Consider the following 13,525-nt stretch of genomic DNA (forward strand, 5'->3'; position numbering starts at 1 on the left):
TTCATCCCGATACCTAATGGCAGTCAGGGTGCCATTTTCTAGCCTGTAGAGGTATGTGTGTCCCTCCATGGATATGCCTCCCTAGACCATAACTGACCCACCACTAAACCGGTCATGCTGAACGATGTTACAGGCAGCATAATGTTCTCCACGGCTTCTTCAGATCCTTTCACATCTATCACATGCTCAGGGTGAACCTGCTCTTATCTGTGAAAAGCACAGGGTGCCATTGGCGGATCTGCCAATTCTGGTGTTCAGTGGCAAATGCCAGTCGAGCTCCACAGTGCCAGGCAGTCATGAAGCCTGTTTCTGATTGTTTGGTCGGAGACATTCACACCAGTGGCCTGCTGGAGGTCATTTTGTAGGGCTCTGGCAGTGCTCATCCTGTTCCTCCTTGCACAAAGGAGCAGATGCCGGTTCTGCTGATGGGTAAAGAACCTTCTACGGCCCTTTCCAGCTCTCCTAGAGTAACTGCCTGTCTCCTGGAATCTCCTCCATGCACTTGAGACTGTGCTGGGAGACACAGCAAACATTCTGGCAAAGGCACATATTGATGTGCCATCCTGGAGGAGTTGGACTGCCTGTGTAACCTCTGTAGGGTCCAGGTATCGTCTCATGCTACCAGTAGTGACACTGACCCTAGCCAAATGCAAAACTAGTGAAAAACAGTCAGAAAATGTGAGAAAGGAAAAAAAAATCTCAGTGGCCTCCACCTGTAAAACCATTCCTGTTTTGGAGGTCGCTTCATTGTTGCCCATCTAGTGCACATGTTGTTAATTTCATTAACACCAAAGCACCTGAAACTAATTAACAGCCCCCTCTGCTACTTAACTGACCAGATCAATATCCCAGGAGTTTAACTGACTTGATGCTATTCTCTGATTAAAAGGGGTTCCTTTAATTTTATTTTGAGCAGTGTATATGGAGTTTGCTCAACACAATCACTACCATTTTTGAACATGGAGGAACATCACAACCATAAGCAGCAACAGCTACAGCAGTACTGTATAAATATATTTGTCTTTATACAGTACATTCATTTTTGTAGAAATTTGTTATAGGGATGCTCACATTGACCGTTTAACCGTTAACCGAAAGTAAGAATTTTAACCGATTAATACTATCAGTTAAACGTTTTTTGCTGTTTGCTGTTTGCTGCATGGTAAAGAAAAACATGCTATATATACATATATGCTTATTTGTTAACTCGCGGGGCGTTTCACACGTGCCAGACATATTTCGCTAAGCAACAAGCAAAATGAAGCGAGCGAAAAGAAGTAACGTTACTGACCATTTCGATAGAAAGGGTCAGGCGCGCCGTTGGCATGGGGGACAGGGGGATCAGGACCCCCGCAGTTTTGAAAAGACAGAAATCGACCCCCGCACTTTTGATAAGGGCTGCTTCAATCAGTCACAATATATCATCTTTTAGCTTAGGATATTTTCTTTCAAATGAGACCAGTTTCACGTTTCTGAGAGCTTTCGTTCATAAATAATCAACTGTTTTGTCGCAGATGTGAAGAAGAGGAAATGCGCTCTCGAATAGAGAAACACGCGATCTCCAAGCAATCAATCACAGCGTGCTAACGTTTTAGGACAGGTCGATGGTATATAAATCGTGGCCGAACGTTAGCGTTTGTCAATCAAGCAAAACCGTCCATTCAGAAACCGAGAAATTTTACACTTTACACTTTAGGTAAGAGGCTGATCTCTCAGATTGACGTGCGAGCTGGCTTGACTGAAGTTTTCGTGAGGATTTGTAGTTTATGGACTGTTTTGAGTTCGGTAATTACATCTAGAAAGTTAAAAGCATTGATGGCATCTATAAAAGAGATATCTAAAAGCGAAACGAAAATTATTGCCTCGACCGGCGACACAGTGGGGAGGACGCACGAGAGGAGACCTGCGCGTTTAATTGGTATGTGTATAGCTACTGTACTACTGCATTTACAAAGCTTATCAGTGGCATGCACTTTGATCACGAACGTGAAAGTGCCTTTTGCGGTCGCATCGCGGTGCCCCCGCGTTCCCATTTCTCTCGATGTGAACCGTGAGCTCCGGTCCATTACAATTTAGAGCCCTGGTATACTTCATTTCCCGCATTCCGCTCAGTCTCGCGCGCGAGCCTTTCAAAGAAACTCCTTTGCCCATGAGCGCGGAAAGACTCGTTCGGTATGCACACGTGCACCGTCTGTGGTCATAACAATAACAATCCTTGAGGTAGGCCTGCTATTTTTATTTGACGGAAAAAATGTCTAAAATACCGGTTGTTCAAAGCTTCAATGGATTCACCGTGTTTTTGTTTTGTCATCTTAATTTGTTAAACATTTAAGTGAAAAATAGGCTATTTAGTGTAGGCCTATTCATTTTATGCCTTTTATTTAAAAAATGTTTTTCTGTTGTCAGAAACGCTGCAGGTGCGTGACAATTTGATAATGTGAATCCAGGTTCTGCTGTTTATCTGTTCTATGCTGCTGTTTGCATGTTAAAATAAACCAGTGGGAGACACAGACACTCATCAATTGTATTTTTTATTTAATGTCATATATATGTCATATTATCATCATATAGGCTATACAATATTATAATCTTATCAGTTAACAGTTAATAATCGGATAACGAGCATCGGTTGTCGGTCGAGAAATTTAACCGAAATGAGCATCCCTAATGTGTTACATATAATGTGTTACATTATTCTATTTTAAACCATGAAGGTAAGCCAGTGAATAACATACAAGCAATGTGCTAAATAGCTTTTGACATCTGACACTGAATTAACAGCTTAATTCTCTGGGACGATGAGAGCTGAATCTACTTCAACGTGCTGATAACGTTATATAACTGTCTAAATTTATTTCCTTAATTTTTCTCTTTGGACCCATACGTAGTGAAAAATGAGAAGAGAAGTATTTTGTGCTAAACAAGTTGTTTTTGAAATGAAGAGTAAGCTAATCCAACATATTTTATTATTCTCGGGAGCGTGTCAGTTATGCTGTGATGTGCTATGAAATTATTGCGGGGCAAATGAATTGTAATAATATGTAATAATAAAGTATCATAATAATAATAATATAACTAATATAATTAATTGGAAATGCCAAATACTCTTGATATGGCCAATAGCTGATGCTTTTGATGATACCTCTGGCTATCGTTGATACAAACCATCATCGTCTATTGGCGCAACCTGGGACGGGGCGTTATCGTGGGGCCCCCCGTAGTGCGTGCCTATCCGCTATGCCACTGGTGATATATTTATTGTGATGCTGCCATAGTATCTGCCTAGAACAATGATTCTTTGGAGCTTGTGTAAATAAGATGCATACTTTCTAGAATAGTCTTTACTTAAAATGTTGCGTCACCTGGTCACTGGGTTTCTGAACAGAGCAACTGGCGTAGTAAGGTAACAGATCCATTTGAGATGCATGTAAATACTAAGTGTAAACTCAAATATCTTTATTGGCTGTCCACTTGTGATTAGATCACCCAAAATAAATACTAATATCAGTTATAAACCGGGCCAGAGTCTTTTTCTCATTCCATCATTCATTGGCTCTCACTTTCTTTCTCATTTTCTGATTGTTTTCCTTGGTTCAAGCCTTGTTGCTTACTTTCCTTGCCACTGTTTTCCGCTGTAGATGCTTCATCACGCAGCCTTGCTTCACGTGAGCGTGTGCACAAAAGCAGTGCGACCGGCCCTGGCACCGCTCTATCATCTCTTGTTCTCAGACAAAAGGGTGGGTAATGCATGTCTTCTCCTGGGAGCACCCTGGAGACTCACTACAGGGATGGGTTTCATGTCATCCTCTCTACCACAGTCCATTTATTTCACCTCTTAGGCATGGCAACAGAGTATATAGTGCTTTGGAATATACTGTATATGGGGACCGTTTTATAGGTTTGACGAAACATTTCCCATGACCTGGGTGCTTTCCATTCGCATCAGTATTTATGCATCGTCCTACCTTAAAATCTTATAACTAAATGCTTGTGTAAAGAAATGTTAGTCATTAAATTCAAATTTAAGATAATTCTTGGATTTCAGTGGAGTAGATGTCATTTTTACATCTATTGTTTTACATTTAATTTCTTACGTTCCTTTTGTTATTTTTACCTTATATTTGTAGGAGCCGTATTTATTTTATTGTCTTGATTTATTTTCTTTCTTCCTACGTATGTGAAAAGGCCTGACAAGTCTTGTCCCATGCACAAATGAGTTGCTCATTGGTAACTGTTGGTGTGTTATGATATGCAGGTGACAGGGATAACATGGCGAGTCGGTCTATGTCTCCAGGCAGCAAGCATCGCCAAGAGAGTAGATCCTCCAAAACTGACAGTCACACTAGCCGTTCTGTTGACCAGATGAAGAGCAAGAACAATGACAGTCTGTCTGCCAGCGAGGCCCTCATTCTCAAATCAGACACTGGTAAACTGAGGTCTGACTCTCACAGCCGCTCCCATTCCCCCAACCACAACACCCTACAAGCTCTGAAAGCTGATGGCCGAACCTCAGGTCTTAGGGCTGAGTCTCCGAACCCTGGCTCCCGTTCCTCCTCACCAAAACAAAAGTCCTTCACTTCGGGCAGATCTAGCCCATCCAGCACCAGTTCCCCACGCTCATCCTCTCCTCATGATAAGAACCTGCCCTCTAAAGTTAGTCCTTCTTCTAAAGCTCATCTGGACCCTCCTCGTGAGAGATCCAAATCTGACTCCTATACGCTGGACCCTGACACTCTTAGAAAGAAGAAGGTTCCTCTCATGGAGCCTCTGAGGGGCAGGTCTACATCCCCCAAGCCAAAAGTCACACCCAAAGAAAGCAAAGGAGGAAGCAGCAATGCCGAAAACCGAGCCCCATCTCCCCATGTAGTTCAGGAAAACCTCCACAGTGAAGTGGTGGAGGTGTGTAGGTCCAGCGCCTTGCTATCCAATGATGAAGCCAATGATGAGAATGCAGAGTTGCACAATGCTGAAGAGGGCTCCTCCAAGGTCCACTTTAGTATTGGAAAAGCCCCAGTCAAGGAGGAACTCGAAAGTCGTTCTTCACCCAAAGTCAGCCGTAAAACCTCTAGCAGGCACGTGAGACCTAAAAAAGACAAATCCGGGCCACTCTTTAAAGGTGAAAACGTGCGTCCCACTGAACCCGCCAAGCAAGCCATGTCACCTTCTGTTGCGGAATGTTCTCGTGCTGTTTTTGCTGCCTTCCTGTGGCATGAAGGCATAGTACATGATGCCATGGCATGCTCTTCCTTCCTCAAGTTCAACCCTGAGCTGACCAAAGAACATGCACCAATTCGTAATTCTCTCAGCTGCCAGCAGGGTTTTGAAGAGAAGGAGAGCAAACTTAAGAACCGCCACTCTTTGGAGATCTCCTCGGCCCTTAACATGTTCAACATATCACCACATGGCCCAGACATTTCCAAGATGGGTAGCATCAACAAGAACAAGGTTCTGTCCATGCTGAAAGAGCCACCTTTACCTGAGAAGTGTGAGGATGGAAAAAATGAGGCAGTGTCTTATGAGATGACTAGCCACTCCTCCATGAGGTCTAAGTCCATCTTGCCTCTCACCCTCCAGCACCTAGTTGCTTTCTGGGAGGACATATCCATGGCTACCATAAAAGCGGCTACACAGAACATGATTTTCCCAAGTCCAGGATCCAGTGCTATCCTTAAAAAGAAGGAGAATGAAAAGGACAGCAAGAAGACCAAGAAAGAGAAGAAGAAGAAGGAGAAAGCCGAGGTACGCCCCAGGGGGAACCTCTTTGGGGAGATGGCACAGTTAGCTATGGGAGGCCCAGAAAAGGATACCATCTGTGAGCTGTGTGGAGAGTCTCACCCATACCCTGTTACGTACCACATGAGACAAGCTCACCCAGGTACAGTGCCATAAATTCTTTGGTCTTACGCCATTATATATTATTCAGAGCAGTTCCAAGGAAAGTTATAAAGACAGATGTACAGAGATCATTCATCAGTGTTCTTTATTGTTCTCTCAGGTTGTGGCCGGTATGCTGGAGGTCAGGGCTATAACAGTATTGGTCACTTCTGTGGAGGCTGGGCTGGTAATTGTGGAGACGGTGGAATCGGAGGAAGCACCTGGTACCTGGTGTGTGATCGTTGTAGAGAGAAGTACCTGAGAGAAAAACAAACGGCTGCCAGAGAAAAGGTATAGCTGTCATTACCAATGTATGGGAAATACATAATATTTGTAGATATTGCATGTCTAAAGCATTGTTTACGTCTTTATTGGGTTCAACTCTTTGGTTCTTGGATCAGGTTAAGCAGTCAAGAAAGAAACCTCTACAGGTGAAAACCCCACGGGCTCTGCCCACTATGGAGGCCCACCAGGTGATCCGTGCCAATGCACTGTTCCTGCTATCTCTGAGCAGCGCTGCTGAGCCTACCCTGCTTTGCCATCACCCACCCAAACCCTTCCACACACATCTTCCTGTCCTCAAGGAGGGAGTGTCTGAGGAACTACCCAACAAGATGGGCTGCCTCTATCTGCAAACCCTAGCCCGGTAAATACGTTGTTCACCTTGATCACCATCACCATGGGCAGTCTTGTAGTAATTCAGTGTATTGAGTCTGCATTGCATTGAGTCTTTCTCAATGTCCTTTTTGCAGTCAACACACTGAGAACTTTGGGGCGTATCAAGATGACAACCTGTTTCAGGATGAGATGCGTTACCTGCGTTCTACATCAGTCCCTGCTCCCTACATCTCAGTCACCCCAGATGCCTGCCCCAATGTTTTTGAAGAGCAAGGAAGTAACATGAAGTCCATGCCCCCAAGGTACTATAATGAGCTTCCCATCTTCAAAAGTGCTGTGTTCTAGTTTCTATGAACATTTTATGTTTCAGGTGGTATTATTATTTCTATCTTATTATTTCTGTCTCATCATTGGCTTTTTTTTTTTTTTACTTCGTTCCTTTAGTTTGGAGACAAGTCCAATCACAGACAGTGATACAGCCAAGCGGACAGTATTCCAGCGCTCATATTCAGTGGTTGCCTCTGAGTATGATAAGCAGCACTCAGCCTCCCCAGCACGGGTCAAAGCTGTGCCGAGACGCAGGGTACACAGCGGGGATGCAGGTACTGTTGTATCACTTTGTACAACACAATTACAAATGACTCTGTATTACCATAATGACAGCGACTGAAGTCTATGAGAATCACATCAGGTATGCTGTTGCCATATAGGACTGGGCTTTAGACAAAAAAAAAAAAAAATGTTTTTCCATCTTTTTCAGAGCAACTTATCAGTTCTCGCATTCCCTGGGATTCAAACCCATAAGTGTAATGTTGCTAGCGCTGTGTTTTACTGTGTAAGCTACAAGAATGCTGAAAATTGCTTATATGCGCCAATATAATGATACATAGCCATAAACTGCCATATTTACCTATACCTTTTAGCAATGTTTGAGTACTCAAATCATTTAAGCAGGGTTTGGAATCAATTAATTAAAACTGTCAGTTCAGGAAAAGCGATAGTTGACAAGAAACGTTAGATGCCACTTTTTTATTTAATTTGTAAATATTAAAGGGTTTGTTCACCCAAAAATTAAAATTCTGTGATCATTTACTCACCCTCATGTTGTTCCAAACCTGTAAGACTTTCATTCATCTTCGGAACACAAATGAAGTTTTTTTTAAAGAAATCTGAGCGATTTCTGTCCCTCCATTGACAGCTACTCAACTACCACTTTGACGCTTCAAAAAGTTCATAAAGAGATCGTAAAACTAATCCATATGAAATTTGGTTTACTCCAAATTTTCTGAAGGGATTCCATTGCTTTAAATGATGAACAATTTAATTTAGGCTTTTATTCACATATAAACATTGATCAGCAAACAAACAGAAGCTCAACTGAACCTGCTTGACACACGAGAGGAAACCTTTCGCGGAAGCTTAAACGTGCTACGTAACACACGAGAATGAACCTCTTGCAATACTCTAAGATAAAATATCTAAAATCTAAGTAAAATATGCTTGTTTCTACAGAAGTTGGGTCATCGCTGCTTCGTCACCCTTCTCCCGAGTTGTCTCGACTGATCTCAGCCCATGGCTCTCTCAGTAAAGGTGAAAGGAACTTCCAGTGGCCTGTGTTGGCATTTGTGATCCAGCATCATGACCTAGAGGGCCTGGAGGTGGCTATGAAGCATGCACTCCGCAAATCAGCATGCAGGGTGTTTGCCATGGAGGTCAGTGATATTCTTTCAGACATTCTTTAATTTCATTCCTCTTCTTCCTGTCCCAAATTGTTCAGTCATAGACAAACACTGTTGAATATTAACCATAAATTAGATTTCCTGGAAATATCAGGAAATTTTAAAATTGTAATTGTGTCTGGAAAAAACATAAATGAATAAAATCTGAAAATCATGAAACATTTTATAGTGAATAAAAACAGTACATTCTAAATTCTAGCTTTTTTCATCAGTTTGTCATTAAATGCTCTTTATGAGAGCAATCACTGTTAAAAGATGTATAAACTTCCTTATCTAGTTATTCTTAAACCTTTTGTTCTGCGTTTCCTTCTTAGGCATTTAATTGGCTGCTGTGTAATGTTACCCAGACCACCTCCCTCCATGATATCCTGTGGCACTTTGTGGCGTCTCTGACTCCGTCTCCCTTTGAGACGGAAGAAGAGGAGGATGAGGAGAACAAAGGAAACAAGGAGAACCTTGAGCAGGTGTGACCTGATGATTACATTGCTAATGGTTTATTAATAAATCATTGTTCACTTGAGATGAACAGAGGTTTCTGACACAGGGCAGTTTTCCTCTTTCTTTCAGGAGAAGGATTTAGGTGTCTGTGAGCACCCCCTGTCTGACATTCTCATCGCAGGAGAGGCGGCTCACCCGCTGCCCCACACATTCCACCGTCTGCTCCAAACCATCTCTGACCTTATGATGTCCCTTCCCAGTGGAAGCTCACTTCAACAGATGGCCCTGAGGTATCTTCTGCCTCCGCATAGAGACACCATTAGCAACCTATAACAGTCTAGCAACCTTATACAAACATGTTTAAAGAACTCATTACACAACTCATATTTTCTTAAAAAATATACAAATCTTGTCACTTTTTGCTGTTTCACCAGGTGTTGGAGCCTTAAATTCAAACAGTCAGATCATCAGTTCCTGCACCAGAGTAATGTATTTCACCACATCAACAACATCCTGTCCAAATCTGATGATGGGGACAGTGAGGAGAGTTTTAACATCAGTGTACAGTCGGGATACGAAGCAATCAGTCAGGTGGGAATATTTTCATCAACTTGATCACTTTTTTCCCCGTTGCATTTACATTTAGAATTTTTATCTAAATCACCTTATGTTGCATTCAAGGTTTGCATTTTCCATATATTGCAGGAACTTTGTGTGGTGACCTGTCTGAAAGATCTGACTAGCGTGGTGGACATTAAAACATCCAGCCGACCAGCCATGATTGGCAGCCTGACTGATGGCTCCACAGAGACGTTCTGGGAGTCTGGAGATGAAGATAAGAACAAAACAAAGAGCATCACGATAAGCTGTGTGAAAGGCATCAACGCTTCATATGTCTCTGTCCATGTAGACAACTCTCGTGACATTGGAGTGAGTTTGCAAGCTATTGTTCTTTCTGTTTGTCTGTCTGTTCTTTGTCAGTCAGTATATTCGCCCAAAAGTTCTATCATCATTTACTCATCCTCAAGTTGTTCGAAACCTCTATGAGTCTCTTTCTTCTGTTGAACACAAAAAAAGTTATTTTAAAGAATGTTGTCAACCAGACAGTTGACGGCACCCATTCATTTCCATATTAGGAAAAAAAAACTATGGAATTCAGTGGGTGCCGTCAACTGTCTGGTTAACAACATTCTTTAAAATATCTTCTTTTGTGTTCAACAGAAGAAAGAAACTCATACAGGTTTGGAACAGCTTGAGGGTGAGCAAGTAATGACAATTTTTTTATTTTTGGGTGAACTATCCCTTTAATAACACTCTATGTTAACCAGTTGTTCTGATGTTGAATATTGACCAATTCTATGCTAAAAGTGCATAATCACCTTGTTGATTTATATAACCTTTGCTCTATTTTCTGTCAGAATAAAGTCACATCAATGATATTCCTTTGTGGGAAGGCTGTGGAAGATCTCTGCAGGATCAAACAGGTAGCACTTTGAATTTTCACGCTGATATGAGTCTATACCTGATGCACTGCAAATAATTGAAACGTTAACAGGCCGGGTTGTAAAATTTTTTAGCTATCACACTTGATTTCACATAATTTAAATTAAGAAAGATTACCTAGTTCAGGGGTATCCAAAGTCCAGCCCGTGGATGAATTTCAAACGGCTCACAGCTTGTCTATTAAAATTTACAAATCATGCAGTTTAACAGTGTCAACACAAGGTGACAGCACACACGGACTATTTATTAGCTCTGTCCAAAAGACAGCGTAGAACAAGCTCAGGACAAGACTGCCCATGGTCCCGATCACGTGACCACTAAACAGTGAGAGAAGTGTTCGAGTTTTGTGTAGAGGTCTCCGATATAAACACAAATGTCTACACAATTTAAACTAGGCAGATGAAACCAGCGCTGACATTCTCAACAACACTGACAATGAAAACAGGAGAAACATTGCGACAACAATCCAGTTAGATTACTTTTCAATTCACAAATCACAAATATTTACCATGGATTTACTGTAGTAACACTAATTGTAAACATGGTTTTGTGGCAGAGATGTGGGATATTCATATTGAATTGTATTATATTGTTAATATAGATGCATTAAATATCAAAGGAGTAATGAAAAATAGGGCAAATTATAGAAACCAATAGTTTAATTTTCAATTCAGTTCAATTTTACGCTTTAAAAATTAGGTTGTTAAAATTTTACAGATGTTGCTGTTTGTGTTAATGGAAATAAGTTGACATCTGCATCCCAACTCCCAACTCAAGCTATTGTCAAATTATATTATATTATATTATATTATATTATATTATATTATATTATATTATATTATATTATATTATATTATATTATATTATATTATATTATATTATATTATATTATATTAAATTAAATTAAATTAAATTAAATTAAATTAAATTAAAGGAGAAGTATCCGGCCCCCAGGTGTGTCCACAACACTGAACCCTCTTTTCACACCCCTGACCTAGTTGCTCACCTTTTGTTGCACATATCAATAAATTCTTGGTTAACGAGCGCTAGTAATTACGTTAACATCCAGAGTAATTGTGCCTAAGGTAAATTTTCAGTTATGTAATGACTATTGATAAATGTAATATTATATTTTGAAATACATTTACAAATGCATTGTTTCAGCATTTATTACTGGGATAATGTTTTTAATGTTATCTTAGTCAAAATGAAATAGATTATCTATCAATGTTTTTACAATTTGGTAAAATGTATGTTACCACAACCTCCGGTATATACTTCTGCATGTTACATTAATTTATTTTTGAGTTGAAAAAGAGTTAAACTCAGGCCCCATCCACAAGGAGACGTGTTTTTGTGAATACGCACAATTTTGGTATTGGATAGGCGTTTCGTCCACACGGATCCAGCGTTTTCGAAAGGTGAAACCGCTATTTTTTTGAAACCGGGTCCCAGAGTAGATAAATCTGAAAACGCCGTCCTTGCGTTTTCATGTGGACAGCCTATCCGTATATTTTCTGAAACGATGATGTCATCACCCCACGTCGACCCTAGTCAGACAGTGCCAACAGCACAAAACGGCAACAGTAATAGCAGACACTAGATGCTTGTGTTCATGCTGCAGAAGCTACTGAGCCAAAATAAAGTGTTATTTCTAAACTTTATTATAGTTTGTATACAGCGTGCAAGGTTTATGCGCATGCTCCAAGTCTTGTTTGCTGCTTTAAGTGCATCTCTGTGGCAGAATTACAGCGCCACATAATGGTTTGGCATGTACATTACATCATTTTGAGTCGTTTCGTGTGTACGCAGATATTTTTTGAGACGAGGAAAAAAAAGATCGGTTTAGGGTAAGCTCCGGCTTCATGTGGACGTAGCCTCAGTCCTGAGGCAACAACCAAAATGCTTATCAAAGCATGTCTGCATGGAAATGTAGATCACCAGACCAGTGTCTGGGTCCCTTAGGGTCTTCTGGGGCATTTCACTGAATGGACTTTTTGTTGTCTCAGATTGACTTAGACTCAAGGCACATGGGCTGGGTGACCAGCGAGCTGCCTGGAGGGGACCACCATGTGATCAAGATCGAGCTTAAGGGTCCTGAGAACACACTTAGGGTTCGGCAGGTCAAAGTGCTTGGCTGGAAAGAGGGTGAGAGCATCAAGATTGCTGGGCAGATATCAGCCAGTGTAGCCCAGCAGAAAAACTGTGAGGCTGAGACGCTGCGTGTCTTCCGCCTCATTACATCACAGGTGAGCCCAACACCATCACAAACAGGTCACTAAGTCTGTTTTCACGCAAACCGCAGTATTTTACGTCATAAACGTTACCATACCAGAGACACTAATTGTACATCAAACACTTTTGAGTGAAAACACTAATTTCCAGGTATTGTTTAAGGCAAGGCAAATACTATAATAGTCATGTTGATGTGTTTGTGTAGGTATTCGGAAAACTAATTTGTGGGGATGCAGAACCAACACCAGAACAAGAAGAGAAGAACCTGCTCTCCTCACCCGAGGGTGAAGACAAGGTCGGTACCAGCATCTGTTGTGTTTGGTGGCTCCTTACAACCATTGCTTAATGCCATATCAAGTGCTGGCGCATAAGATGAAATAGTTTGATTCTATAAATGAAATATGAAATATAAATTCTGTTATAAATGTTTTGTCTTTAGGCTCCATCTGATGCAGACTTGAAAGAGCACATGGTTGGCATTATTTTCAGCAGGAGCAAACTGACCAACCTTCAGAAACAGGTAACACCATCAAAACTACTCTAGGGTCTCTATAAAAAACCGAGTGAGCTGCCTAAAAATTATAATTAAATACCGAACTTAGTTTCATCTAATAAAAAATGAATCATTTAGCCACAATTTTTTATTTATTAGAGTATTGCATTATTTGCTTAGCAACATGCTAAAGCCGCCTTTTTCACTGTCTCCGGCATTCAAGTAAAATTGGATTCGAATTCTGGATCAAGGCTCTATTTTCACAACAGAGGCTCAAGCATTACTTCTTGTTCTGGAAAATATTCAGAAGGGTCAAGAACGGGACTTTTTAATTGACTCAAGATCATGTCTTCAAGCACTTGATTCTCTAAAAACTGATCATCCCATAATTGTTGAAATCTTAACCAAATTTGATCTTTTAAAGAAGGATAACTTTAATATTATTTTTTGCTGGGTTCCAAGTCACATTAGACTTACTGGAAATGAGAGAGCGGATATGGCTGCCAGGGATGCACTTGACCTGGAAATATCTGATTGTCAAATACCACCTTCTGATTTTAAACCAGTAATTAATTTATATATAACTAATAAGTGGCAGAAAGAATGGGATGAAAATAAAAATAAT

General features: G+C 40.8%; 1 protein-coding gene across 19 annotated transcripts in view; it reads left to right on the top strand.

The window, feature by feature from the left end:
- mycbp2 (MYC binding protein 2) overlaps positions 1–13,525 on the top strand; it is a 115,701-nt gene that overhangs the window by 91,025 nt on the left and 11,151 nt on the right. For 13 of the 19 annotated variants that reach the window (XM_067408849.1, XM_067408854.1, XM_067408851.1 and 10 more), the window contains 15 exons: positions 3,639–3,737; positions 4,256–5,875; positions 5,996–6,165; positions 6,276–6,520; positions 6,627–6,794; positions 6,937–7,094; positions 8,005–8,204; positions 8,546–8,695; positions 8,799–8,959; positions 9,104–9,260; positions 9,375–9,599; positions 10,088–10,153; positions 12,182–12,421; positions 12,613–12,702; positions 12,847–12,927. In XM_067408849.1, the coding sequence (XP_067264950.1) occupies positions 3,639–3,737; positions 4,256–5,875; positions 5,996–6,165; positions 6,276–6,520; positions 6,627–6,794; positions 6,937–7,094; positions 8,005–8,204; positions 8,546–8,695; positions 8,799–8,959; positions 9,104–9,260; positions 9,375–9,599; positions 10,088–10,153; positions 12,182–12,421; positions 12,613–12,702; positions 12,847–12,927 (3,830 nt within the window). The remainder of the gene's footprint in view (positions 1–3,638; positions 3,738–4,255; positions 5,876–5,995; positions 6,166–6,275; positions 6,521–6,626; positions 6,795–6,936; positions 7,095–8,004; positions 8,205–8,545; positions 8,696–8,798; positions 8,960–9,103; positions 9,261–9,374; positions 9,600–10,087; positions 10,154–12,181; positions 12,422–12,612; positions 12,703–12,846; positions 12,928–13,525) is intronic. The other 6 variants (XM_067408852.1, XM_067408860.1, XM_067408865.1 and 3 more) reach the window with 2 other exon arrangements.

This window comes from Chanodichthys erythropterus, chromosome 14 (assembly GCF_024489055.1).
Source record: "Chanodichthys erythropterus isolate Z2021 chromosome 14, ASM2448905v1, whole genome shotgun sequence".
Classification (NCBI taxonomy): Eukaryota; Metazoa; Chordata; class Actinopteri; order Cypriniformes; family Xenocyprididae; genus Chanodichthys; species Chanodichthys erythropterus.